This window comes from Varanus komodoensis, unplaced genomic scaffold, assembly GCF_004798865.1.
Source record: "Varanus komodoensis strain SLA01 unplaced genomic scaffold, ASM479886v1 scaffold9, whole genome shotgun sequence".
Classification (NCBI taxonomy): Eukaryota; Metazoa; Chordata; class Lepidosauria; order Squamata; family Varanidae; genus Varanus; species Varanus komodoensis.
The window spans coordinates 1,060,696-1,088,531 of NW_025336598.1; the positions used below are offsets into that span (position 1 = coordinate 1,060,696).

The window sequence follows — 27,836 nt, forward strand, 5'->3', positions numbered from 1 at the left end:
GCCACTAAATAAGGAGGACGGAGATCCAGTGACTGATATGAGGGAACAAGCACAGATGCTAAATGACTATTTTGCCTCTGTGCTCTCCCCAAAGCAGGATGGGGGAGATCCGCATAGGAGGCCGGGGACTTAGGGGCACAGATTAGAGTCACCCCCCTTGAAGTCGAGGGGCTTCTCAGAACATTGGACATTACAAAGGCACCAGGCCCTGACAGGTTACAACCAAGAGCACTTAGAGAAGTGGGAGGTGTTCTCTCATGCCCACTGGCCTCCATTTTTGAGGCCTTGTGGAGAATGGGAGAAGTTCCAAAGGACTGGAGGGTGGCGTCATTGGTCCCAATTTTCAAAAAGGGTAGTAGAAGGGACATGGGGAACTACAGACCAGTTTGCCTTACGTCCATTGTAGGAAAAACAATGGAAAGGCTCATAATAGCAAGAGATCTAGTGATGTTAGATAGGGAAGGGAGGCTGGTGGCCACACAACACAGTTTCTGCAAAAACAGGTCCTGACAGACAAACCTTGTGGAATTCTCTGACAAGGTTTCGAGATGGCTAGATGGAGTGGATGTAATGGATGTGGTTGATCTGGATTTCAGCAAGGCCTTTGACAAAGTGACCCATGATATCCTGGTTGAGAAACTGAAGAGTTTTGGGATAGTGCACTGTCTGATGGAGTAGGGCATGGTTGACTGACCAAAAGCAGAGGCTAACATCAGGATGGTGGCCAATGACAGGCAGCATCCCCTAGGGCTCTGTCCTGCAGCCGATCTTGTTTAATCTTTTCATCAATGACATGGAAGAAGGGGTGAAAGGTCTGCTGATCAAATTGGCAGATGATACTAAAACTGGGGCAGTGGGTACAACTGAGGAGCAGGTACTCCAGATCCAAAAGGATCTGGACAGACTATGGAAGTGGGCAGGAGAAAACAGGATGGCGTTCAATGTGGATAAGTGCAAGGTCTTGCACTTGTCGCATAGGAATAGCTGTCGTAAGTACAGGTTAGGTGACAAGTGGCTGGAGAGCAGCACTTGTGAAAGGGACCTCAGGGTACTGGTTGACTGCAGGCTAAACATGAGTCAGCAGTGTGATGCTGTGGTTAAGAGGATTAACGCCACCTTTAGTTGCATAGAAGGAGTGTGGCTTCTAGATCAAGAAAGGTATTACTACCACTCTATACAGCTCTAATGCACCCATAACTGGAGTATTGTTTTCAGTTTTCGGCACCTTGTTACAGCAAGGATATAGCCAGGTTAGAGTCAGTGCAGCGTAGGGTCACAAGGTTGGTTACCGGTTGCATGGAAGCTGTATGAGGCGAGACTGAGAGAACTGGGCCTTTTCAGCCTGGAGAAGCGGAGACTCAGAGGGGATTTGTTGGCAACATACAGGCATCTGAAGAGGTATCACATGGACGTGGGTAGATACCTGTTTTCCCCTGCAGAGCAGGGCAGGATGCGCACCAACGGAGCAAAGCTCAGGGAACCAAGGTTCCATTTAGATACCAGGAAGTACTTCCTGACAGTTAGTGTTGAGAACGGCTCAATATGTAAACAACCCACACGTTCACGAGCAATAAAACTAAAGTCTTTTATTGCTACTTGTCTACAAGATTTACAACACTACAGATGAGCTCCACTGTTAAGGTCTTTACAAGGCAGATGCTAACTCCCTAGTGACGTCTCTCAGGGAGCCCACGTGGGACTAGCTATCTTGGTCCCACCTTTCCTGTGTGAGGTGTGACAAAGCAGTCTTTTGCTCCAACCTGCGTAAAGAATGTCTAAAAACCGCGCTGGAAATATCTGCTCCACCCCGTGTCTCCTGTGTCATGCTCAGGAGGTTCAGTGTCAGGAGGAATGGGGGCAGTCTGCTCAGGCTCTTCATGAGTGGAACTCATAGTGTCTTTTCTCTCAAAGCTCCCTTGGTGTGACGTAGGTTCGGCTGTTCGCTCAATGGGTAAAGGGTCAGGGTGAGGTATGGCTATCTGTTCAGCCATTCTTAAGCTAGGTTGTGGGAGAGACATTTGGCTACAGAGTCTCAAGCATAAATTCTCCTCGCAAGGTGCTGCCTCTGTCAGGGCGTCTGGCACGACAGTTAAGACCCCGAGGGTATGGAATGGGCTTCCATGGGAGGTGGCTGAGGCCCCATCGGTGAGGGTGTTCAAAGATAAGCTAGGCATGTTCATGGTGGGCATGTCATGAGCAGAGCTGGCTGGAGCTGGGGGTCAGACTAGATGGCCCAGGAGACCCCTTCTGATTCGCTCTGTTTGTTTCTGGAGGTGCCATCTGATGTGTGGGCTCACCACCCCACAGGAGGGCTGGCACTGTACAATGTATTCATTTTGTTTAATTAGTCTGTACCTACAAAGTTACTAGAAAAGGTATGGCCAGTTGTTGTTTTTTTAAAGTGAAATAGGTGGTACAAAAGCTAGACCAATAGCTAGAGTAGATCTGCCATATTTGGTATAGATTAATTATTATAATGAGGCAGGATATACTACTGATAAGTCTGCACTGCCTTTCAGTTTTGATTTCTTAAAATAAGAGGAATAACATAGAAAGAAAGCAAGTCAGAAGGGGTCTCCCATGCCATCTAGTCAGACCCCCAGCTCCAACCAGTTCTGCTCATGTAATATGCAACATGAGGTTGTTCAAACTTTCCTTGAACATCCTCATTGATGGAGGCCCCACCACCTCCTATGGAAGCCTATTCCATATCCTAGGGCTCCTAACCATCAGGTGTACTTCCTGACATCCAATTTAAAACCCAATTCCTTCAGCTTTGCCCCAGTGAATCATGTCCTTTCCTCCGCCACAGGGGAGAACAGGTCACAACTCTCTACCTTGTGACACCCCTTCACATACCTTGAAGTTGCTATAAGATCCCATCTGAGTCTCCTCTTCACCAAGCTGAAAAGTCCAAGTTCCATGAATCTCATCTCATATGGCATCCCCTGTGATCACTACTACCCGTGATGACTACTACCCATAATGAACCATTAAACTAAAGCAAGCTTTTTAGTGACTAAACAGGCAAAATAGCAGGTCACAATATCTGCATTGCTGATGCCAAGTGAACATTCACATTTATTGTCCTCTCTCTGTGTATGTGTGCATGAGTGTGTATTACACTCTAAGAGCTCTGCCAGAAAATGTCAAAACCTTCACTCATTGGTAAAACTCAAATATTCACTTGCCAGTTTCATGTTCTTTATGTATGAGTCAAAGGACATTTCTCATGCCACTCCTGTAAATATCAAGAATGAGCCACCAACATAGGTCCCTGAAGACACAGAGTCAGATTTCTCTCCAGGAAGTATTGTCCACTGGGTTCTCCAGGTCTCCTGCAGAAGAGAAGGGCCTTTTCTAGCCATGTTATCTGACATTCTTTAACTGCAGATGTTGGAAACGGAACCAAAATTTTCTCTATGTGCCACTGAGCTAATAACCTGCACCTTTGACTAAAGGATGCAAAGAGATGATCTTGAAATGCAAAGGGACATGGAATTGCATGTTTTAAAAAGATTTCTTAATAAATGGCATCTACACTATTGAGTTAAGCTGGCATTTTTAGTGAAGTTGTTTTAAATGGAATAAATAAAAACAAGATGTTCAGTTAAATTTTCTGAGCATTTTCCATACTTCCTGAGACATGAACATTTTTAGACATACTACTATTTTAAGGTTTAAGTATTAACTCAGTATTTTCTTTGGAAAAATGTTCTCAATATTTATTAATGAAGGAAATGAAGGCCTTATGTGGAAATCAAGCCATGATACATAAGCCTCTTGATACATTCAAAATAAGTCTAAAATGTGCCATTAAAGTATATTCTGACTGTGCTACCAAAATGTGTAAAACAATGGAATGAACCAGAATCCAAACAATTTCATAATTTCTCTTATGTACCTACAGGGTGTTTAAGATGAGCAGGTTGCTTACCTGTAACTGATATTCTTCGAGTGACCATCTGTGCAGTCACACATATGGGTGCTGTGCCTGCGCAGTGCCTTTGGCCGGAAGATTACAAGCTAACGGTTTTTGGGGGGGAAAGCTCCGCTCCCCCTCCCCCATGGCCTATAAAGAGCGGAGTGTCCGCCATTTTGTTCAGTCTTTGGCAACCGAACGTACGCCCCCATGTGGAAAAAATATCCCTACTATAAACGATATCGGTAGCATGAAAAAATGGAAACGTTCGGTACCGACTAAAATGTCCACTCACCGACACCGAGCGGGGCCGGCGGGTGGGTTGTGTGACTGCACAGATGGCCACTCGAAGAACATCAGTTACAGGTAGGCAACCTGCTTTTCTTCATCGTGGCCTCTGTGCATCACACATATGGGTAGATTAACAAGCTTACCATAATGGAGGAGGGGAGGTGTCCTCAACGAAGAACAGATGAAAGAGCGCCTCTGCCAAAGGAGCAATCTTGTCGAGCCCAAACATCTAAATGATAATGTTTGGTGAAAGTGCAAGGGTTCGCCCAAGTAGCAGCTTGACATACATCATCAATCGGGACTCCCGATGTGAAGGCAGATAAGGCAGCAATAGCCCTAGTCGAATGACTTCAAGGAGTTGTGGGTAAGTCAATCTTAGCCAGTTGATAGGATAAGGTGATAGTATGGACTATCCACTTGGAAAGTCTCTGCGGAGTGACTAGAGCGCCTTGATCTCTGGTAGAATATTTAACGAATAGTCTATTTGAGTGCTGAACAGATTCCGTCCTAGATCTGTAGAAGGCTAAGCAGCGCCGAACGTCAAGTGAGTGCAGCGATCTTTCTAACGGAGTTGATGGAGATGGAAAAAGGGCAGGTAAGATAATATCTTGTCCCATATGAAAAGATGTGGACACCTTAGGAAGAAAAGATGGATCGAGCCGCAAGACAACCTTTTCTCTGTGAAAATTCAGGTAAGGAGGGTCTATGCGGAAAGCACAGAGCTCACTGGTCCTTCGGGCCAAGGTAACTGCCACGAGAAACACTGTCTTCCATGAAACAAGATGTAAATCGACTGTTGCCAATGGTTCGAAAGGAGCTCTTGTAAGCACTTGCAAAACAAAAGAGAGACTCCAGGTAGGCATTACTGGCCTGATTGATGGATTAAGATTATGAAGACCCTTAAGAAACCTCTTAATAGTAGGTTGAGAGAAGATGGGTGATCCGTCCACCATGCCACGATGATAGGCGATTGCTGCCGTATACACCTTAATTAAAGATGGTTTCAGTCCGGAGTGGTGCAGTTCTAATAGGAACTGAAGGATTTGATGTATTGATGATGTAAATGGAGAGAACGAATGAGACTCGGCAAAGGTGGAAAATCGTCTCCATTTAGCTGCACAGGATTTCCGCATAGATGGCTTTAAAGCGGAATCAAGGATGTGTTGAATATCCGGATGAAAGGTTGTTGGATTCGACGGATCAATCCTCGGATCCGACAGTGCTGGAGGAACAAAAGAGGAAGCAGCGCTGACCCCAGCAGATTCGAAGGCACTGAATGCAGTGGATTTGAAGGTAGAATTCAAACCACTTAAAGTTGCCGTCGATACAGATGGAGCAATGTTAGCTATCAGATTCACCATGCTGTTAGGTTCAATGATAGTAAATCTGGATGGCGAAGCGTACCGTCCTGTTGGGTTATGAGGTACGGAAGCAGTGGAAGATGAAGGTATTCCCCGTGAGAGATGTCAAGCAGTGTAGCAAACCGATGTTGGCGTGGCCACCAAGGGGTAATTAGTATCCCCGTGGCCCGATTGTATACTATCTTTGCTATCACTCTCATCACGAATTGTTGGGAAAGCGTAAAAGTTGAGGTTGTTCCATGGGATCATGAAGGCGTCCCCTAGGGATCCGTACCTGATTCCCACTCTCAAACAGAAAGCATCGCACACCTTGTTCTGTTGGGTGGCGAACAAGTCCACAACGGGAAACCCCCAGCGATGAAAAAGATTGTCGCGTGTCTGAGGATCTAGCTCCCATTCGTGAGAGATGAACATGCACCTGTTGAGGAGGTCCGCTTCCACATTGTCCGTACCAGCCAAATGGACTGCCATTAGTGTAATGTCTCTCGGGATGCACCAGTCACAAATCTGCATAGAAAGTCTGGCCAAAGTCAGAGACTTCGTTCCGCCTTGTTTGTTCAGATAAAAGACGGTGGCTATGTTGTCCGACGTTATCTGAATGACCCGGTGTTGGAGAACATCCTCGAAAGAACGTAGGGCTTTGAATACTGCCAACAGCTCCAGGAAGTTGATATGATTCGTGGATTCCCGATGAGTCCACGTGCCCTGGGTATATAGGCCGGAGCATACTGCTCTCCACCCCAGAAGAGACTCGTCGGTATCGAGGGTTATCGATGGGCATCGGGGCCTGAAGGGAACCCCAACAGTCAGATTGGCCGGGACCGACCACCATAGTAGAGAATGGAGCACCGAGGATGGGATTCGAAGCAACTTCGACGGTGGGTCTCTCTGTGGGTGGAACATCTTGTTGAGAAGTAGTTTTAAAGGACGAAGTCGAAATCTGGCATGTGGCACCACAGCAACGGAGGAAGCCATATGTCCCAGAAGCCTCTGGATGGACTTTGCTGGAACCGTCCCATCTCGTCGCATTCAATGGATGTGACAAGCAAGAGTCTGCTGTCTGTCCTGAGGAAGGAAGGCTTTTCCCAGCGTTGAATCCAAATGGGCTCCGTTGAATGTAAGCGTCTGCATCGGAAGAAGAGAAGATTTCTCAGTATTAATGCATAGGCCCAGATCGTCTAATAAGGCACAGGTTGTATGGATGGATGTGAGGAGTCCTTCCCTAGACTGGGACAGCAGAAGCCAGTCATCAAGGTAAGGGTAAACTTGTATGCCTTGGAGGCCGTAGGAAAGCGCAGACAGGGGCCATACATTTGGTGAACACTCTCGGAGTGGTGGCCAGACCGAAAGTTAGAACCATAAATTCGTATAAATAGGGTGCAACAGCAAAGCAAAGGAAACACCTATAACTGCGGTGAATTGAAATGTGGAAATAGGCGTCCTTCAAATCCAATGAGGCGAACCAATCCTCTTTCCTTAGCAGCGGCAAAATATTTTGAAGGGTGGCCATTCAAAACTTTTTTGTCACGATGAATCGATTCAGATCACGTAAGTCCAAAATTGGACGTAGGCTACCATACTGTTTCGGGACTGTAAAATATCTGGAGTAGAATCCGTGGAGTCTGTCAGGTGGAGTTACTTGATGAAACGCTCCTTTACGAAGAAGTTGTTGCATTTCATCAAGCAATACCAGCGAGCGTGATGTAAACCGGATCAGACTCGATGGAGAAGCGATGTCGAATTCTATCCGACAGCCGTGCTATATGATGGATAATACCCACTGGTCAGATGTGATGGACTCCCAAATGGGGAGTCGGCTTCTCAGCCGGTCCCCAGATGAGAGGGGAGTGGGTATGGAAGGGGTCAGAGGAAAGGTTCACCAGTCCCATCAATGCTGCCTCCTATCTCCGTCATAGTGGCGACGGCCCTGCTGATAGCGTTGCTGGGGCTGTTGACAGCGGCGTTGCTGTTGCTGTGGCCAGTGCTGGGGCTGTTGCCTAGGCTAAGATTGTCTATAGGATGGATGGGTCCATGCCCACTTATGCCTAGGTTGAGTCTGAAGCGCCATCTGCCGGGCCGTCATGCGGGACTCGTGGAGTTTCTTCAGCTTGTGGTCAGTTCTGGAGTGGAAAAGCCCAGACCCATCAAAGGGCATTTCCTCAATCCGCCTTTTAGTCTCCCCCGGGAAGTTGGAACTCCTTAACCAGTCATGTCTGTGGAGAGAGACGGCGCCGACCAAGGCTCTCGAGTCCATGTCCACATGATGCCTGGCTGTGGACAACTGCTGGACGGTGACCTGCATCGTCTCCTTTATAAGCACCTTCGCCAGATCACCCTGGTGGTCCGGGAGAGTAGAGACAATGTTGTGGAGGCGTTGCATTATGAAGTACTGATACCTTGCCAACATCACCTCGTAGTTGGAAATACGTAGCCCCAGGCCTGAGGCTGCATAGACTCTCCTGGCCAGGGAGTCGATCTTCCATCCCTCTTTGTCCCTCAGTCTGGTGTGGCCTCTCGCCTCTCTACCCTGGGAAGACCACCACGACTGAGTTCGGCTTGGGGTGGAGGAGGAGGAAGGGAATGTCCTCCTCCCGAACCCGGTACATGGATTCATATTTCCGAGATGTGGGTTGAGGGTGAGAAGGCAAGTCCCAGGGTTGCGTCATCGCCTGTCGTAAGGTGGTAATCAACGGCAGGACGATTGAGGTGGACTGCTCCCCGCGGACGTCGTAAAACTTGTCCATAGTAGGTCCCGGACGCTGGACGGTGTTGATGTCAAGGGACTGGACAAGCTGGGGCATCAGCTCCGCGAAGAAGACATGGGATTCGTCCGGTGATGCAGGGCCCTGGGAGGTCACAGCGATGTCAGGAGAGGTTGAATCGACCTCCAAATTGTCAAGTCCACATCATAATACGGAGGGGCCGAAGACGAGGACTCCACCGGAGAGATGGACCAGCTACTCTCATCCCGAGGAGGTATCGAGGATGCGTGCCTTGGGCCCGAGGACAGTGGACGGTTGCGGGAAGGTGGTGAAGACCGACCCCTAGGTGCGGGATAGTACCCGACAGAGTGTGGATCGCCTCAGGGTTGATAGTAGGAGTGGTGCCATCCCTCGGATCACTGTTCCATGGAGCAACTCCTTTGGCTTCTAGGCGGGGACATCTCCACATCCGCCTCCATGGTAGCTGCGGGCATAGGTGTGGGCGACCCAGCACTGGGGGGAGAATCTTGAATTTCCCCATCAGAAATTGACCCCCGCAGTAGAGTTGCAAGTGGCTCAGCAGGAAGGTCAGCCACACGTCGAGGGGACCCTTGAGGGGTGATCCTCATAGCCACCTGGAGCACCGGATCGGGTGGAGTCGGTACAGTGACTGCCGCCAGTACCGAGGGGGCCGTCAAACCCAAATCACAGTGTCGAGGGTGCTCCGGGTCCTTCGACTTTTGCACCAGTTTTGGAGGCTTCTCCTTCTTGGCTTTCTTTGCTGATTTGTTGGATTCAGCATGCTTACACTTCTCGTGCATTTTCTTCAGAGAAGCAGGTGGAGCCCCCATGGTAGACATGCCTTCATCCGAAGGGTGTGAGGGCGGAGCCAACGTAGCAGAGTCAGGCTTTGGAGCAAAAACGAGTGGGTTGGACTGCATGAGAGCCCAATCCCACAAGAGCCTCCGCAGGCGATTTTCACGGTTTTTCCTGGTCTGCTTAGAGAAGGCCAGGCAGTGAGAGCGTTTCTCAGTCCTATGCCCCTCCCGCAAGCAGAGGAGGCAAAGGTCATGCGGGTCGGTTGGAGACATCTTAGGGCCACATTCCACGCATTTGTGGAAAGCCGCTCACTGTACCATCGCAAGAAAAGAAGAAATAGAAGATAGAGCAGAGGGTAAGAATATATTTTTTGTTTGTTTGTTTTTTTAAATGGAAGATCAAAAGAGAAGGTAAAACGATAGAGAACTGTGAAGCTAACAAGAACTATAAGAACTAGCAAGAACTAATGGGTATAACAACTGGGAGAGAATAATCAAGAACAAGAACAAGCTAGATGAGCAATGGTCAGAGTGATAGCGAAAGCGGCATGAGGCACAGCGAACGGCGGTCGCAAAGACTGAACAAAATGGCAGATGCTCCACTCTTTATAGGCCATGGGGGAGGGGGAGAGGAGCTTTTCCCGCCAAAAACCATTAGCTTTTAATCTTCCGGCCAAAGGCACTGCCCAGGCACAGCACCCATATGTGTGATGCACAGAGGCCACGACGAAGAACATATTGAACACCAGTTTCTTCCCCATCTTATATAACAAACTACTTTTGAATCTGAAAGTTCTGTGATTAAACACAGAGAGGGCAGGAACAGTTTTAAATAGGCTCTTCTACCAAAAAGTTTCACAGAACCCCAACCTCATATCTACCACTAGAGTATCTTACCCTGTGTGGGTCTATGCGTAGAGCACACAGTTCACGGGCTCTCCTGGCTGAAGTAACTGCAACAAGGAAGGCAGTTTTCCATGAAACTAGGCGTAAATCTATTGTTGCCAAAGGTTCAAATGGAGGTTTTGTAAGGGCCTGAAGTACAACAAAAAGACTCCACGTTGGCATAACAGGTTGAACCAACGGGTGCAAATTTTGTAGCCCTTTAAGGAAATGGCGAATCAGGGGTTGAGAAAAAACAGATGACCCCTGGATGCTGCCACAAAAATGCGAAATAGCAGTCGTATAGACCTTTATAGATGAAGGCTTGAGTCCCAAGCGATGAAGGTCGAATACAAACTGTAAAATATTCTCGATCAAAGCCGACTCCGGAGAGAAGGAACGGGCATTGACAAAGGAAGACAAACTTCTCCACTTTTCCGAATACGATTTGTGTGTGGAAGGTCGTAGTGCAGATTCAAGAATTGCCTGGATATCAGAGGATAACACTATCGGTCCCGAAGCGGACCTTGACAGTTCCAAGGGAGGAGTTGGTTGCGTCGATCGGGGCGGCAACGGAGCCAACAGAAAATTCAGATCTATCGGAAGCACCACGCTGTGAGTTTCAGCGAGAGTAGGTCCGGGTTGTGTTGAGTTATCAGATGAGGAACAAGTGGAAGTCGTCGAAAAACTCCTCTGGACTGAGTGAGAAGAGCGGTGAATCAGGGTTGCCTTGGCCACCATGGGGTTATCAGGATTCCTGTAATGTTGTCGTGCATGATCTTCGACACTACCCTCATGAGGAGTGGGATTGGAGGGAACACGTAGAAGAACAGCTTGTTCCAGTCGATAAGTCGATCATTAGGGCATCTCCCCTCGAGTCCAGTCCGAGCCCCGCTCTGGAGCAGAACAGTCCACACACCCTGTTCGACCGGGTTGCAAACAAGTGTATATCTGGTTGTCCCCATAACTGGAACAGCTGATTGCATACCACTCAATCCAACTCCCATTAGTGAGTAGTTGACATCTGTCAGCTCAGTGCGTCAGCGTCTACATTGTCGGTTCTCGCAAGATGAACCGCCAGCATCATGATGCCCCGAGGAATGCACCAGTCCCAGATTTGCATTGACAAACGGGCCAGGAGATGTGACCTTGTCCCGCCCTGTTTGTTGACACAGAAAACAGCAGCTATGTTGTCGGACGCAATCTGTACAACTTGGCGGTGTAGAACAGTTTTGAAAGATTTGAGACAATTGAAAGTCGCTAGAAGCTCGAAGAAGTTGATATGCCTTGCCGCTTCTCGTCGGGTCCATGCCCCTTGGACCCGAAGTCCTGCACATGTCGCACCCCACCTGATGAGAAACGCATCGGTGTACACTGTCACTGTCGGTTGGGATGGGCAGAACAGAACGCCTACAGACATGTTGCGTGAAATAGTCCACCATGTCAGGGTGTGAAGGATCGAAGATGGAATCCGCAGAAGCTTGGTTTGTAGATCCCTCTGTGGACAGAACGAGTCGTTGAAAAATAACTGGAGCAGGCGGAGCCTGAGCCTTGCATGTGGCACAATGGCCATTGAGGCTGCCATGTGTCCCAACAATCTTTGTATATTGATGGCTTGAACTGTCCTTTGTCGTCGAATCCGATGAATGTGTGTGCACAGAGTGGCCCTGTGGGATGGAGGAAGGAACGCTCTTTGCAGGGTGGAGTCAATACGTGCTCTGATGAAATCGATGACCTGCGTGGGAACAAGTGACTATTTCTTAAGGTTAATACAGAGTCCGAGGTCATCAAGCAAAGCACAAGTCACGCGGACAGCCACTAAAAGGTCTTTAGTCCATGACACAATTAGCCAATCATCTAAATAGGGATAGACGTGTATACCCCGGAGCCACAGGTGGGCGCAAACTGGGGCCATGCAATTTGAAAAGACTCTCGGTGCCGTAGCCAGTCCGAATGGTAGAACATTGAATTCGAAAATGTTGGATCTGACAGCAAAACGAAGGCAGCGTCTATGGGAAGGATGGATAGAAATATGAAAATACGCATCCTTCAAGTCCAATGAGGCGAACCAATCCCCTTCCCTCAGCAATGGAAGAATTTTCTGTAAAGTGGTCATCCAAAACTTCCTCGGTTTGATATATCTATTGATTCCTCTTAGATCCAGGATAGGTCAAAGACCACCGTCCCATTTGGGGACTCTAAAATATCTAGAATAGAATCTGTGTAGCCCATCAGTGCGGGAGAGTTGTCGAATCGCTCCCTTATGAAGAAGGTGGAGGACTTCATCGCACAGAAACGAAAATGGTGGTGTAAATCGGATAGGGCTCGAGGGTGGAACGATGTCGAATTCTATTCTATATCCGAGCTGAATGATGGACAGCACCCACCTGTCAGATGTAATGGACTCCCAAATGGGAGAGGGGAAGTTGGGAGGTGGAAAGGTAAACTGGTTTGCCGGGACCATCAACGGGGACGTTTCTCAGTGTCGAACCGCCTACGGCCCTGGGAGAAGTGCTGTCGAGGCTGTTGCCTTCTACGTTGCTGGCGCTGGTGGAACTGCTGGTGAGGCTGATATTGCTGGCGCCCGTAGGGTCTGGACCATGGCCACTTATGTTTCGCTTGTGGGAGTTCCATTCAATGTGCCGTCATGCGGGACTCGTGGATGGCTTTGATTTTATGATCGGTCTTTGTGTGGAAGAGGCCGGAGCCATCGAATGGCATTTCCTCTATCCTCCTCTTCATTTCCTCAGGGAAGTTGCAATTCCTGAGCCACACGTGTCATCAGAGGGAGACAGCGTTGACCATGGGCCGAGAATCAGTGTCTACGTGATGTCTCACAGTAGACAACTGTTGAATGGCCACCTGCTTCGCTTCATTTAAGAAGATCTTAGCTAGGTCCGCCTGCTGGTCCGGGAGGGAGGAGACGACGATATCCAGCTTCTGCATTATGAAGTATTGGTAACGTGCCAGTGTAGCTTCATAATTTGAAATACGCAAACCGAGTCCTGCAGCCACGTAGACCCGGCGCGCAATCATGCCGACCTTCCTCCCTTCCTTATCTCGGGGTGTTGTATGTCCCCAAGCCTCCCTGTCCTGGGACGACTCGACCACCACCGAATTAGGCTTCGGGTGGCACAGCAGGAACGGGATGTCGTCTTCTCGGACCTGGTACATAGATTCGTACCGGCGAGACGTCGCCTGCAGCTGAGCCGGTTGGTCCCAGGGCTGAACCATTGCCTGGCGAAGCGTGGTAATGAATGGTAAGGCAATGACGGCAGATTGCTCCCCTCAGACAATGTCATAAAACTGGTCTGTGCTGGGCCTGGGGTGGTGATAGGCCTCTATCTCCAGCGACCGAACTAAACGAGAAACCAGCTCCGAGAAAGAGACATGGGGCTCATCCAGGGATCCCGGGTCTTGCGAAGTGGTAGCCACATCCGGAGACGTGGAGTCTACTTCCGACTCGTCCAAGTCTTGATGGTAGCGGTAATGCTCACTGGACGAAAAGGTCTCAAGAGACAGAGGAGGTCTGCGTTCCGTACGGCCAGAAGTGGACGGTGCCTCTCTTGGGATCGACGGTGAGCGACGGTCTGGAGGAAAAAAGGCATATGGATAGAGTCCACTCCAGGCAGGGTAGTCACCATAGTGGTGCATAGACCAGTCATCTGCATGGCGCTCCGACGAATGGCTCCTACGCCTAGAAGGAGAGTCTGGTCTCTCAGGTGGCCCAACAGCAGGCATTGGCATCGGGCAGCGTTGCCTCAGCGAGGAATCTCTAATTTCTCCATCAGAGATGGACTCCCTAAGCGGTGGCTCCTGTGGAGGAGACACGCTCTCAGGCCGAAGAACAGGCCTGGAGGATCCCAGCGGCGTCACCTGCATAGTGGACTGCAGGGCCGGTCCCGAGGGAGTTGGTACCGTGGCGGCCGTCGGTACCGAGAACTCCGACGAACCCGAGCCTCGGTGTTTGGGGCAATCGGGTTTCTTGCCTTTGTGGGCTGCCTTAGCCGCCTTTTCCTTCCTCGGCTTCTTATGGCCCGAGGGCCTTTCTGGCTCTGAATGCTTACGCTTCTCCTTTGTTTGGTTGGAGGAGAAGGTAGCTGTTGCGCTTCCGTTGGCGCAGCGCCTTCATCCGAAGGAAGCTGCAGCGGCGCGGACGAAGTTGAGGCGGGGCCCTTAGGGGGTGCGGCCAGGGTAGAGGTGGAGCGCTGAGGCGGCGCAGCCGAGGAGAGGGTAAGCCTTGAGACCAGCTGGTCAGATTGAAGCAAGGCCTGGTCCCAAAGTAACTTGCGGAGACGATTCTCCCTATTCTTCCTGACCTGTTTGGTAAAGGCCAAGCAATGCCCGCAGTTATCGGTCCTATGCCCCTCACCGAGGCAGAGGAGGCATAAGTCGTGCGGGTCCACGGGAGACATTTTGGAGCCGCACTTACTACACTTGCGGAATGCCACCCGCTGTGCCATCACGAAAGGGAAAAAGGAGATGATAGTTCAGAGGGTAAGTAATATTTTTGGTTGTTTTTTTTTTATAGAAAAAAGAACGAACAGAGGAACTACAACAAGGGAAGAAAAAACTGGGGTATATAACGAGGAAAAGGTAAGTTGAGTAAGATAACCGTAAAGGATCACGTGGTGAGATCTAAGCGAGAGACGAACAGGCACGAGGCACAGTGAATGGCGGTCGCAGAGACTGAGTAAAATGGCAGACGCTCCGCTCTACTTATACTGCAGGGAGGAGGGGAGCGGAGCGTTTTCCCGCCAAAAACCGTTAGCTTTCTAATCTTCCGGCCTAGGCACTGCACAGGCGCAGCACCCATATGTGTGATGCACAGAGGCCACGACGAAGAAGATAGCAATGGCAGTCTAGTCAGGACTCTCCAAACTCGGAAGCCAAGATACAAACTCTCTAGAAAGGTTTGAGATGGTGCATTCTTATCAGGGTATGTTCAAGGGCTGTTCTTTAAGGTGACTCCTATACATGAGAAAACTTAAGAGATGCAGACTTCTCAAAGAAACATCATGGTTGGTAATAATAATTAAATACTAGGGACATCCTATTTGCATTATGACCAAAAGGCTGAAGATGATAAAATTGAAAAAAAGGAGGTAGGGTAACATCCACATGAAAATTTGCTGTAATACTTCAATTATTTTTAACAGATAAAATATTTTTATTATTTATAACATATTTATAACAGATAAAATAACTGCATGTCCGAAGCATGATAAGGACATTTCTAAATGACTGTTCTTTAGAACAGGTAGTCATGGCACTGGCTAGAGGGGCAGTGATGCAGAGCTTAACCCTAAGTAGCTCTTTGAACTGGGGGTGAGAGGTCTCAGTGAACCTGCTGGGAACACTGAACACAGAATTATCCAACTGAATGCATATATAATGAGGAAACTGCCAATAACGTCTAACATAGTAGTATTTGACTTCAAAAGCAGGAATTTCTCAAAAATAAGAGATCAGTTGAAAGGGAGAGTTGAGGATCCAATCTCTCTAAAGCTGTTGGAGGTTATTTAAAACCACAATAATAGAAACTCAGCTAGAATATATACCACAAATTACTAAAGGCACCATCAAGTCCAAGAGGATGCTGATGTGGGTAACACAGAGAAGCAGACAAACTATAAAAGATAAGTTTCCCTTCAGAGAATGGAACTCTTCAAATGGGAACAAAAGTGAATGCATATATTGGCAAAATAAATGTATGTTGACAATAAGAAAAAGAATACATGTTTTAGTAGACACATCAAAAACAGAAAATTGATCAAAAAAGCAATTAAGCTGTTAAATGATGATGATAAAGGAGTGAATGTGCTGAAAGGACAGGGAGGCTCCAGAAAAGCTGAATGAATTCTCCATGCCCTTCTTCACAACAGAAGATGTGGTACAGATACCTATGCCTGAACTGGCTTCTTATAGGAGAAAATCAGAAGAAGGAGTTAAAAACATGACAAGGTAAAAGTTCATTGTTAATTTTTAATCAAAAATTAAGAAATCACCAGTTACCTAGCTAATTTTTAAAGAGGTCAAATGTAAAATCACTGAATTAACAAGAATTTATGCAAGAATACATAGAAGAGGTACTCAACTAATATATATTTACTATCCAACTCTTATGCTCATAACATAACATGCTCTTAACAGTATGCAGTAAAGAAAATACTATAACAGCAAAAACTACTATATTCCCCAACAAAAATTACTTATCAATGTAGCTGAAAAAAGTTCAGGTTTCATGTTCTGAATACTGGGTACCAGATGCTACATTTGGGACCAACAGAAGCTTCTGTGTTATTAGGTGGAAGAAGATGGACTATTGGCAAATGATGGGCTGCACCTCACAAAGAAGGGAAAGCAGACGTTTGGCCACTACATAAAAAAAGTTCATCAGGAGGGCTTTAAACTAAAACATATAGGGAAGGGAGATATGCAGCATGGCATAACATCACCTAGCAAAGACTTATATATTTCAGCAGAAGGAAAAACTTCAAGAAAGGCCCAACACCAGTCTCCCAAAAAGCATAGGAAGAAAACCATGGCACAGCAAGAATGAACTTCAATGTATCGGGAACAAACAGCATGAACATGTGCTCATAGTACATGAGGGCAATTACGATCTTATAGGAGTAACTGAAACTTGACTGGATGACTCACATGACTGCAACTCAACAATTGATGGATAGACCCTATTCAACAAAATCAGAAAGAACAAAAAGGGAGGTGGCATTGCACTATATGTAAGAGGCACATATATCTGCACAGAAATACAAGAAGAGGAACTTAGTAGCCCCATTGAAACCACCCAGTTTAATTTAAAGGGAGCAAAATATAAGAAAAACATAGTCATTACCGACCACCCAGTCAAAAAGAGGACAAGGATGCAGTCTTTGAAAAGCAACTTGTCAGCTTTCTTCCAAAAAGAATGGTGTAGTCATCATGGGGGACTTCAATTTCCCTGATATATGTTGGGGGATAAAATCTGCCAAGCATGGCCCCTCCAAGAGATTCCTGACATGCATTTCTAACAACTTTCTTCAGCAGTAAGTAGAGGATCAGCTATCCTTGATTTAATACTAACTAACAGGGATGGCCTGGTGGGCAAATAACAATCATGGGAACTCGGGGGGAAAGGGACCATGCAGTACTTGAATTCTTAATTGTAAAGAAGACAATGGATAATCAGAGCCAGCTATGGAATGCGCTCCCCAGAGAGGTTCACCGAACACCAATGTTATATGCTTTTCAACACCAGGTGAGGACCTTTTTATTTACTCAATATTTTAAAGTTTAAATATTTTAATTATGTTTTTATCCTCAGTTGTGTGTTATTATAATGTATTTGTTAGGTTGTTTTATATTGTAAGCCATCCAGAGACAAACTGTAATGGACGGGGTAGAAATACCCCAAAAAATACATACATACATACACGCATGCACACACATCCTGGACTTCAAGACAGCCAACTTCAACAAACTCAGAAAAATGATAAGCAAAGTGCCATGACAACACACCCTTAAGGGAAAAGGAGTCCAAGAGTGGTGGGAAATTTCAAAAAGAAGGAAAATTAGAAAGGGTCCAGAGAAGGGCAACAAAAATAATCCAGAGTTTGGAAACACTGCTCTATGAGGAGAGACTGAGAGAACTGGGCATGTTCAGCCTTGAGAAGAGAAGACTGAGTGGGGACATGGTATTACTCTATAAGTACCTCAAAGGCTGTCACAAAGAGGAAGGTCAAAATCTCTTCTTGCTGATACTAGAGTGTAGGACACGGAATAACTGATTCAAGCTGTGACAACTCAGATTCAGGCTAGATATCAGAAAAAAGCTTCTTCACTGTCAGAGCAATATGACAGTGGAACCAATTGCCTAGAGAGGTGGTGGGCTCTCCCACATTCAAAAAGAAAATGGACAGCCATCTGAATGGGATGGTGTAAATTGGTGTCCTGCAACAGCAGGGGGTTGGACCCAATGGCCTTCATGGCCCCTTCCAACTCTACTATTCTATGTATCTAGTGGATAACATACATTAGAATCATATTTTAATAAAAGCTACAACTTGTGCATCAGCCAAATCTGATGAAAGGTATCCCACTGAAAAGTGCAACCATAGAACATCCATGGAAATCATAAGATGAAACAGAACACACCCAGTTGCACAAATGCTTATTCACTCCTTCTGTGGGACTGCAGCTCAGTATGTACAATTTTTCTCAGATCATACCAATTCTTGCAATAGCACTGTTCCTCTTGCCTGAATTGAGTTTTAGCATCTATAGTCCCTTCAAAGGCACCAATCTAGCATATTGCTGACTCCTTAGGATTATATAATTGGAATGAGCAGTCGTCCATGTACAAATGACACTTCTGCTCCAAAAATCTCTGTGGCCTCTCTCAATTGTTTCATGTAGATAATACACACTATAAGGGATATCCAAAGGCCATGGGATGTAACAGAAGTCCCCTAGCACCACCTTCTGCAACAGAACATCCCGGTATCAAGAGAGCCTCAGAATGAGGTCCTGTATGAGTCAATGGTTGACTCATACAGGACCTCCATGGTTGATGGAGGTTGATGATTCCAACAACATGGTTGATGATTCCAACAACAAAGATCTAAATAATTGATATGATAGTACTTTCCCATCACCACCCCATAATCTGTCCTTTGCTGCAAGTCATCCAGAAACATGTCCAAGGAACCTTCAGTTGTAAACCTAGGCCAGATGCCTAATTGGAATGGAATCAAATAATCAATTTCACCCAGAAATAACCAAAATTGAAATACCCACACTTTGTGAGTACTCAGTTCAAGTTTTATAATCAAGGCAGATACAGTGTCCTTAGAAGGGGGTCTCCAACTCTATTCTGCTCACATTCCAAGTCTTCCACTGCATGTTACCCAATCCCCTCCTGCACAAGGAAAAAAAAGCACTTTACCTGAGAAAGGTAGCAGGTGGCAGAGTGCTTCAGAGAGGACAGGACTCCAGCAGGACTCCCTCCTCCAGTTAAGATGCTACAACTGCCATTATCTATACAGGGTTTTTTGCACAATGCATATCAATCAGGAAGATACACAGTAGATGCCACTGTAAAATCTTTTCTAATTTAGATTTCTATAACCTTATTTATTTTCTACACCACCCAATAGTTGAAGCCTCCTGAAGTTAAGAATCATGGCAACTGGCCATATGCGTAAGTCAAAGAAAAAATACTAATCTTGAGTTTCTAGTCCGCTATTTACATAAAATTCTCAAAAATTTTCCCAACGATCAGAACATACTTATGACCCCCCACTGAAACTAGCTGTGAAGACCTCTCACCTTGAATTCTTCTACAATAATAGCCAAGGCATCATGACCAGCTCTTCTCAAGTCTTCCAACTCAAGTTTATGCTTATCCTGTAAGCAAATACATAATCATATATTAAAAATCTGGCCAGCTGTTTATCCAATCCACTAACAAGGAACAGTTTTGCACACCTTTCTATTTGTCATGTAGGGTGTATTACCAAAGTTTTCAGCTCTCCTCTTTTACTATTCAGGCAAGACTTTGGTAGTAGCTGCCTTAGTAACACTGGGAAGCCTTTCCCCCAAGGTTGCAATTCTGATGAGGAATATAGAAGGAAACAGAATTGGGTTTTGCAAAAGCATGAATGGTATAATGAAATATGGAACATGATAATTAATGATAAACTGACAGAAATAAAAATTAAAAGAGGGTTAATGAAAGCAAATAAATATAATGAAATTTGGGGAGATTTTGTAAAAGCAGTACTGATAGAAGGCAAAGGCTGTAAACCCAGTCAAGATTATATGAACTTCTGGAGGAGATATGGAAATAATTGAAGTATATTATATATTATTGTTATAGTATGTGAATGGTGGTAGCATTGGTCTCTGGGGTGGTGGGGGCACTTTATTATTTACTTTTATTATTGTGTTTTTGTTATTGTTGTGATGTACTGTATTTATGGTTTTTTTGGTCAAAAATGGGGGGGGAAAGGAATATAGAATGTAAAAGCACAAACAGTGGAGCAATATCTGAGCTAAGGTCATATGACATCTACATGTGGACCTCAGTGACTAGATTGGCCCCTGAAAAGTGTCTAAACAAGAAAAATCAAGAAAGAAACTCTCTGTATGATTCTTGCTTTAATCATACTGTAGTTGTGCTGTATCCCATCTGTATAATGAACAGAGATAGTCTAAACAAGGGCATCAGATTCCTATTGTATGTCCTCAGTGGTTCATAGACATACTCCCCATCCTTGCTGGCTTAAAAAGGAATTTATTTCAAATTTGAACCTTCATGTTTAACTAAAATCAAAAGAGTCAGGTTGCCTACCTATAACTGGAATTTTTTAAGGGGCCATCTGTTCTTTGGCTGCACAAAGCATTGCAGGAAAAGTCTAAGCCTTAAATTAACAGAGATGGCATTTTCCCATTGGATTCTTACAGGAGATCCTGAAGGGCAGACCAAGCACTTAACCATTCAGTTCTTTCTGCCCAGCCTCCACAATGGCAAACAACAGGAAGTTAACCATAATGGGGAAGGACTGAACACAAGACTGAACAAATCCATGAAGAGCATTTCTTCAAAGGGAGGGGGACTTTTCTACAGTACCCTCATGTTTGTGGCTGGGGTCCATCATTAAAAGGCCCCGTCATTAGGAGCCTTCAGCAGATGCCTGGACCACATTCAGAGAAAAGCTCTTGAATTTCTTGATTTTTTCTAACCCCCTACCCCACATAGCCCTAAGGATATAAAGAGACTGTAAAAAGCATTCCATCTATGTTTTGCCAATTGCCAGTTGCCTTTCATTTGTCTATTCATTGACAGAAATGGATTTTGCACAAATGAATCCATATGCATTTGTGTAAATTTGGAATTTATACAAATTCACATTCTCAGAAATAAGCAAATCCCCCACGAAAGCATAATTCAAATGTAGCATACAGAGTAAATGTTCTGGTCATTTTTTTAAATTTTACAAACTTTTCTATGCCTTACATTTCAATAAAGTTATGCAAAGAATGGTCTGCATGTCTGCAGTATCTGTGCAAAGCCATCACTATGGATCTATGGATCATTTTCTTAGACTTCTGAATACATGTGATTCCATTGCAGATTTCTCCAACATTCCCACATACTACCCAAGTAATTATCTCCCCCAACCCCCACATGCAGCATGAAAGCTTGGGAAAAGGTTTTTATTGGTTACAATGGAATGCTAGTTTCAAGTCTAATTATGGTGCAGACAAGGTGGGAAGAGTAGAGAAGGTCATGGGCCATTTGTGGAGACCCCAGTAGCCAGAGGCTTCCAAGCCCTGCATCAGAAGTTCCAGCGATGTTCTATGAGAAATCTATTTGTGATGTTTCACAGTGCATGGCAAGCATCTGTACCTCTACATTTTTCAGTTCTCATGTAACCTCCTAAAGAAGTAATATCTAAGAACTAATAGTGCAATTCAAAATAGCAGTCAGAGGCAAATCTAATTTAAAGAATAAATGTACTTAAATGGTATAATATTGTTCTTCACTGGCATTTCCAGAAGCACCTGAATTTCACTTTTCTGAACTGTAATATCATTTATAGTTTGCTACTGATATATAAGCAACGCTGCTACACACTATCTAATTACAGTGGTTGCTTTCAGAGAAAATAATTTGTCTTATATGGTTGTGAAACTGTTTTCACAGGGTAAGTCACTGTGCTGAAAACTGCACTTTTTGCTGAGCTGGAAACACTGAAAATTATTGTTAGCATAGCAATTTGCTGGAAGGAATTATGATCAATTACACGTGACAGAAAATGCTAACTGAAGGTTATGGCCTATTTTTTACATGCCCCAAATTTTTAAAGAACTGGGTGTAATTTAAAAATCTGCAACTTAGTATTTTCTATATATTTTAAATTACGTGTTTCCCCCAAATTTTAGGATTATATAAAAAGGGTTGTTGTCATTCATCACTCAAACCTAGTAGCTTTTCACTTTGAAAAACACAGAGAAAATATATAAACAGAATTAAGGCTTTCAGGTAGGGGATCCTCTAATTTTTTTTTTCCACTGAAAGACAGTGTGGTCTAGTGGATAGTGTCAGAGAAGCCCTGAACAAAATCATGTTCAAAACTTTAAAGTTGTGCATTGGGAGACCTGTTGCTACATCTCGTCTAATTTACTTAACCTAAAATTAATCTGCTAGCATATAGCCTGCCCTATGCAGACAAGAAACCTGAGTGTTTTGCCAAAGGCAAGAGGTAGATCAGAACTAGAGATGAACTTTGTTTTTTCAGAATACGCAAACAGCTAGTGTGTCTCAATTCCAAAATGCACTGCTTGCTGTAACGTGGCAAGTATAACACATACTACTAATTCACTCAAACTGTAATCCCCATCTAATCATAGGTCTATCTAAACGATGATCACACATGGCCAAATTTTGGACCTTTCTGTTTCTTCTCCCACCCAACCAGCTTTTTTTCACCTTCCAGCTTAGAGAACTCAAAAGTTTGCATATTTTTGTGGAATTTTGTATTGTCCTAATAGAATCGTTGGCAAATTGTGATTTTACAGTCCATGGTTTCGCAGGGTTTTTATGAAGATAATATGGGGAAAGAATAATATATTCCTTGGAGGAAAAGTAGGACAAAGCTAAAACAAACAAACAAATAATAAATAAATGCAGCAGAGTAAATAAGAGATATCCATCTTCAACCAGATTTAGGCACATGGGTAATCCTACTATTAAGCAAACTGTGGTGGTCATTTTTGGTTGCAAATTTTGGTTTACTTTACTTTATTTCATTTAGTGTATTTTAATTTTATTACCACTTTTATTACCAAAGTGGGTGTCATTTAGATTTTCTATCTCAGACACCTTTCAGTCTCTTCTTTTTGCACTGAAGCGCAAATGGATGTCCAGGACAATACAGTATGATCAGAATCAACCTCATTCCTACCACCTTCATCTTCCTGATCTGGGGTTGCAGAAGTATAGGCACACTTATAGGTAGAGAACACATTCCTGTCCCATTCCTCCTGACCCATCTGTCCACAATCTGCTTGGATACAGCCAGAAATCCAGCTGCCTCCTGACTTATGCCAACTGACTATCTGAGTATGAAAGAAGCACTTTCTGTATTCCTAAAAATGAAAATGAGAACTATTTACCAGACCCTATCATGGCACCCTCATGTTCATCAACTTGGTCAGTGGAATGATGAGGTTTGACATCTGCTCTGCTTGGGCAATTGTAAAATCTTAGATTCTTTCCCAATGTTCTAACTGTTGGGCAGGAACCTACTGGGCTAACTGCCTCCTCTGCCAGCCAACTCCAAGTCTTCAGAATCCATGAGTCCCCCAGGATCTGAGGAGTATACATGGATGTGTGCTAGTCTTCTTTGTCATCTTTCTCTCTCCCCCTGGTTTGCCCTTATCCTGACATTTTATTATTACTATTATTACTATTATTACTATTATTATTATTATTATTATTATTATTATTATTATTATTATTATTATAACATTTCTATGCTGCCCCTTGCCGAAACCTCTATGACAGGATGACTTAAAGGTGAGGATGTTCAGATGAATATGCCTGAGGAATCTGAGATGACGTCTGGGAATCTGACATAGAGAAGAATCATGCCTTTTTAGTAATCTGCCTCTTGCCTTGGCTTCCTCTTGTTTTCCCTTACACTATCTGCTTGGAGAAAAGGTGGTAGGCTTACTAGGAAATGTTTAATTTATTTATATTTTGACTTTTTTTCCTAGAGGGCATCCAAGGACGCTTATGTAATCCTCTTCTTCTCTCTCTGCACCTTTGGATACAGCACCCTATTCCCCAGATCTCCTAAGACACCAAGTCTAGGAACTGTGGAAGTGAAACCTTGCCACCCATTTCCTTTCATGTCCACCTTCCAGACATTTTGGACATCCCTCTGGGGTAAGAGACACTAACACTCCAAGGCAGAAGCAACTCCCCTCCTTCCTACTCTTACTAGGAAGCCCTCTGTCAATGCAGGAGAAAGCAGGTGCGGTAAGGGGAGACAAAGGATACAGAGACAGAAACAACAGAAACATGAGAAATTTGGCTCTTACCAACTCCAACATGATCCAACCATTCTGTTCAACTTAGCAGAGATGGTATGTTGGATGAAGATGGTTCCTTCTACTACACAGGATATACATACTTGCTGCAGAAGGATATACCACCCTTAAGTTTGTTAAGTCTTCTGTGAGGCTCATGGGAATACTGCTTTCCCTTATTCCTTCCCTGTCCCCTCGCCCCCCAATTTCCCTTTATTCTAACTTCTGCTGGATTGTTCAAATCCTATTAACATATCTTTAGACCATACTTTGTCTTAAGCATTACACCAATATGGGAGAACTTTGCTAGATGGAACACACCAAACAGACCAGAGACATTTTCCTTTTGCTCCGGCTAACATTTGAAAACGAGGAAAGACTCTGCCTGATCAACAGCTTTTATTTGTTTTGCTGGGTTTGAAGTTGTGCTACTTTTCCATAATAAATTCATTTTTTATTTTAATCTAATCACAATGTTCTCGGTCTCAGCCTTCTTTCACATGCCTCTCATCCTCTAAATTAGTCCATGTTCTTTTATGTCTCTTCATTTTGTTCTGTCTTCTTAACTACTATTTTGCACTTATGTGCAATATTTATTTATTTATTTAAAACATTTCTATGCCGCCCCATCGCAATAAAGACTCGGGGTGGCTCACAAAGCATCAATAAATAAACCATACAATAAAACCCCAGTGCCATAAAACCTCAATAAAACCTCAGTGCATTCTCGGCTAAAAATTAAAAAAAAAATTATGCTATGCTTGTTGCGAAGTTGCGTCCGACCCATCACGACCCTATGGACAACATTCCTCCAGGCTCTCCTATCCTCCAGCATCCCCCAGAGTCCACCCAAGCTCACACCAACTGCCTCAGTGACTCCAGTCACCTCATCAACCTCTGCAGTCCCCTTCTTCTTTTGCGGTCAATTGTTCCCAGCATTAGGCTCTTCTCCAGGGAGTCCTTCCTTCTCATTAGGTGGCCAAAGTATTTGAGTTTCATCTTTAGTATCTGGCCTTCTAAAGAGCAGTCAGGGTTGATCTCCTCTAAGACTGACTGGTTTGATCTCCTTGCAGTCCAAGGGACTCACAGGAGTCTTCTCCAGCACCACAATTCAAGGGCCTCAATTCTTCGGTGCTCAGCCTTCCTTATGGTCCAACTTTCACAGCCATACTTACAACTGGAAAAACCAATCCTTGACTATACGCACTTTTGTCGGCAGGGTGATATCTTTGCTTTTTTAGTATGCTGTCTAGATTGGCCATAACTTTCCTCCCAAGGAGCAAGCATCTTTTAATTTCTTGGCTGCAGTCACCATCTGCAGTGATCTTGGAGCCCAGGAAAATGAAATCTGGCACTACCTCCATTTCTTCCCCAACTATTTGCCAGGAAGTGATAGGACCAGATGCCATGATCTTAATTTTCTTAATGTTGAGTTTCAAGCCAACTTTTGCACTCTCCTCTTTTACCCTTATCAAGAGGCTCTTTAGACAGTCTTCACATTCTGCCATTAGAGTGGTATCAACCGTATATCTGAGGTTGTTGATGTTTCTTCTGGCAATCTTAATCCCAACCTGTGATTCGTCTAGCCCTACCTGAAGTGCTCTGCGTATAAGTCAAACAGGCACGGCAACAGTATGCAGCCTTTCCCAATTTTGAACCAATCAGTAGTTCCATATCCAGTTCTTATTGTTGCTTCTTGACCTGCATACAGGTTTCTAGAGAGACCAATAAGATGGTCTGGTACTCCCAACTCTTTAAGAACTTGCCAAAGTTTGTTATGATACACACAATCAAAGGCTTTGGCATAGTCAATGAAGCAGAAGTAGATGTTTTATCATGCCCATCTTTGCATGAAACGTTCCCTTCATGTCTCCAATTTTCTTGAAGAGATCTCTAGTCTTCCCTATTCTATTGTTTTTTTCTATTTCTTTACACTGTTCATTTAAGAAGGTCTTCTTATCTCTTCTAGCTATTCTTTGGAATTCTGCATTCAATTGGGTGTATCTTTCTCTTTCTCACTTGCCTTTCGCTTCCCTTCTTTCCTCAGCTATTTGTGAAGCTTCCTCAGGCAGCCATTTTGCTTTCTTGCATTTCTTTTTCTTTGAAATGGTTTTAGTAGCTACCTCTTGCACAATGTTGCGAACCTCTGTCCCTAGTTCTTCAGGCACTCTTTTTATCAGATCTAATTCCTTCAATCTATTTTCCACCTCTACTGCATATACATAAGGAATATGATTTAGGTCATACCTGAGTGGCCTAGTGCTTTCCCCTCCTTCAAATTAAGCCGAAATTTTGCAACAAAAAGCTCATGATCTGAGCCTCAGTCAGCTCCTGCTTGTTTTTACAACTGCATAGAGTTTCTCCATCTTTGGCTGCAGAGCACATAGTCAATCTGATTTCTGTGTTGACCGTCTGGTGATGTCCACATGTAGAGTCATCTCTTGGGTTGTTGGAAAAGAGTGTTTGCTATGACCAGCGTGTTCTCTTGACAAAATTCTGCCAGCCTTTGCCCTGCTTCAGCTTGTACCCCAAGGACAAACTTGCCTGTTATTCCGGTTATCTTTTGGCTTCCTACTTTAGTATTCTAATCCCCCATGATGACAGGGGCATAATTTTTGGTGTTATTTCTAGAAGGTGTTGCAGGTCTTCATAGAACCCGTCTACTTCAGCCTCTTCAGCACCAGTGGTTGGGGCACAGACTTGGACTACTGTGATGTTGAGTGGTTTGCCTTGGATTCGAACTGAGATCATTCTGTCATTTTGGAGATTGTATCCCAGTACTGCTTTTCCTACTCTTTTATTGACTATGAAGGCTACTCCATTTCTTCTGAGGGGTTGTTGCCCACAGTAGTATACCTGATGGTCATCTGAATTAAATTCACCCATTCCTGTCCATTTTAGTTCACTGATTCCTAAGGTGTTGATGTTCAGTCTTGTCATACCTTTTTTGACCACATCCAGCTTGTCTTGATTCATGATTCTTACATTCCAGGTTCCTATGGAGTATAGATCTTTGCAGCATTGGACTTTCCTTTCACCACCACCATCTGCAACTCAGTGTCCTTTCGGCTTTGACTCAGTAGCTTCATTGTTTCTAGCGCTACTAGTACTCATCCTCTGCTCTTCCCCAGTAGCACATTGGACAGCTTCCAACATGAGGGGTTCACCTTCCAGCATCATATCTTTTTGCCTTTTGGTACTGTCCATGGGGTTTTCATGGTAAAGATACTGGAGTGGGTTGCCATTTCCTTCTCCAGTGCATCAGCTTTTGTCAGAGCTCTCTGCTATGACCTGTCCATCTTGGGTGACCCTGCATGGCATAGCTCATAGTTTCATTGCGCTACGCAAGCCCCTTCATCACAGCAAGGCAGTGTTCCATGAAGGGGAATACTGCATATTATGGGCATATTATATATTTTCCTCACAAAGTCTTTTTCTCGATCTGACAAAAACCTGGATTTCTCTAGTTGACACCACGAACTGCTGCAGCTCTTCTGTATGATTGTTTAGGTTGAAATCCTATAAATGTTTGCCTGGAATTAGACCTTGCTGGACTACATGGAATTTCCCCCTGAGTAGGCATGTATATGATTGCATTCTTTATACCTACCCTCACACTCTTCTTATTCTTTTCCTAGGTCTAAAGACCATGCCGTTTATTTATAAACCTTCTAGATCTGGTTAACTATTTCTTTTGAATTCAGCAGCTTAACTTTCTCCTGCTTTCTTCTCTTGCACTTAGGTTTCTAATAATATTTTC

At 44.7% G+C, this 27,836-nt stretch overlaps 1 protein-coding gene across 1 annotated transcript in view; it reads right to left on the minus strand.

Moving 5' to 3' along the window:
• The window catches only part of CCDC91 (coiled-coil domain containing 91), a 273,160-nt gene that overhangs the window by 151,250 nt on the left and 94,074 nt on the right, over positions 1-27,836 (minus strand). The window contains 1 exon segment of the mRNA XM_044417603.1: positions 19,307-19,384. Coding sequence (XP_044273538.1) covers positions 19,307-19,384 — 78 coding nt within the window.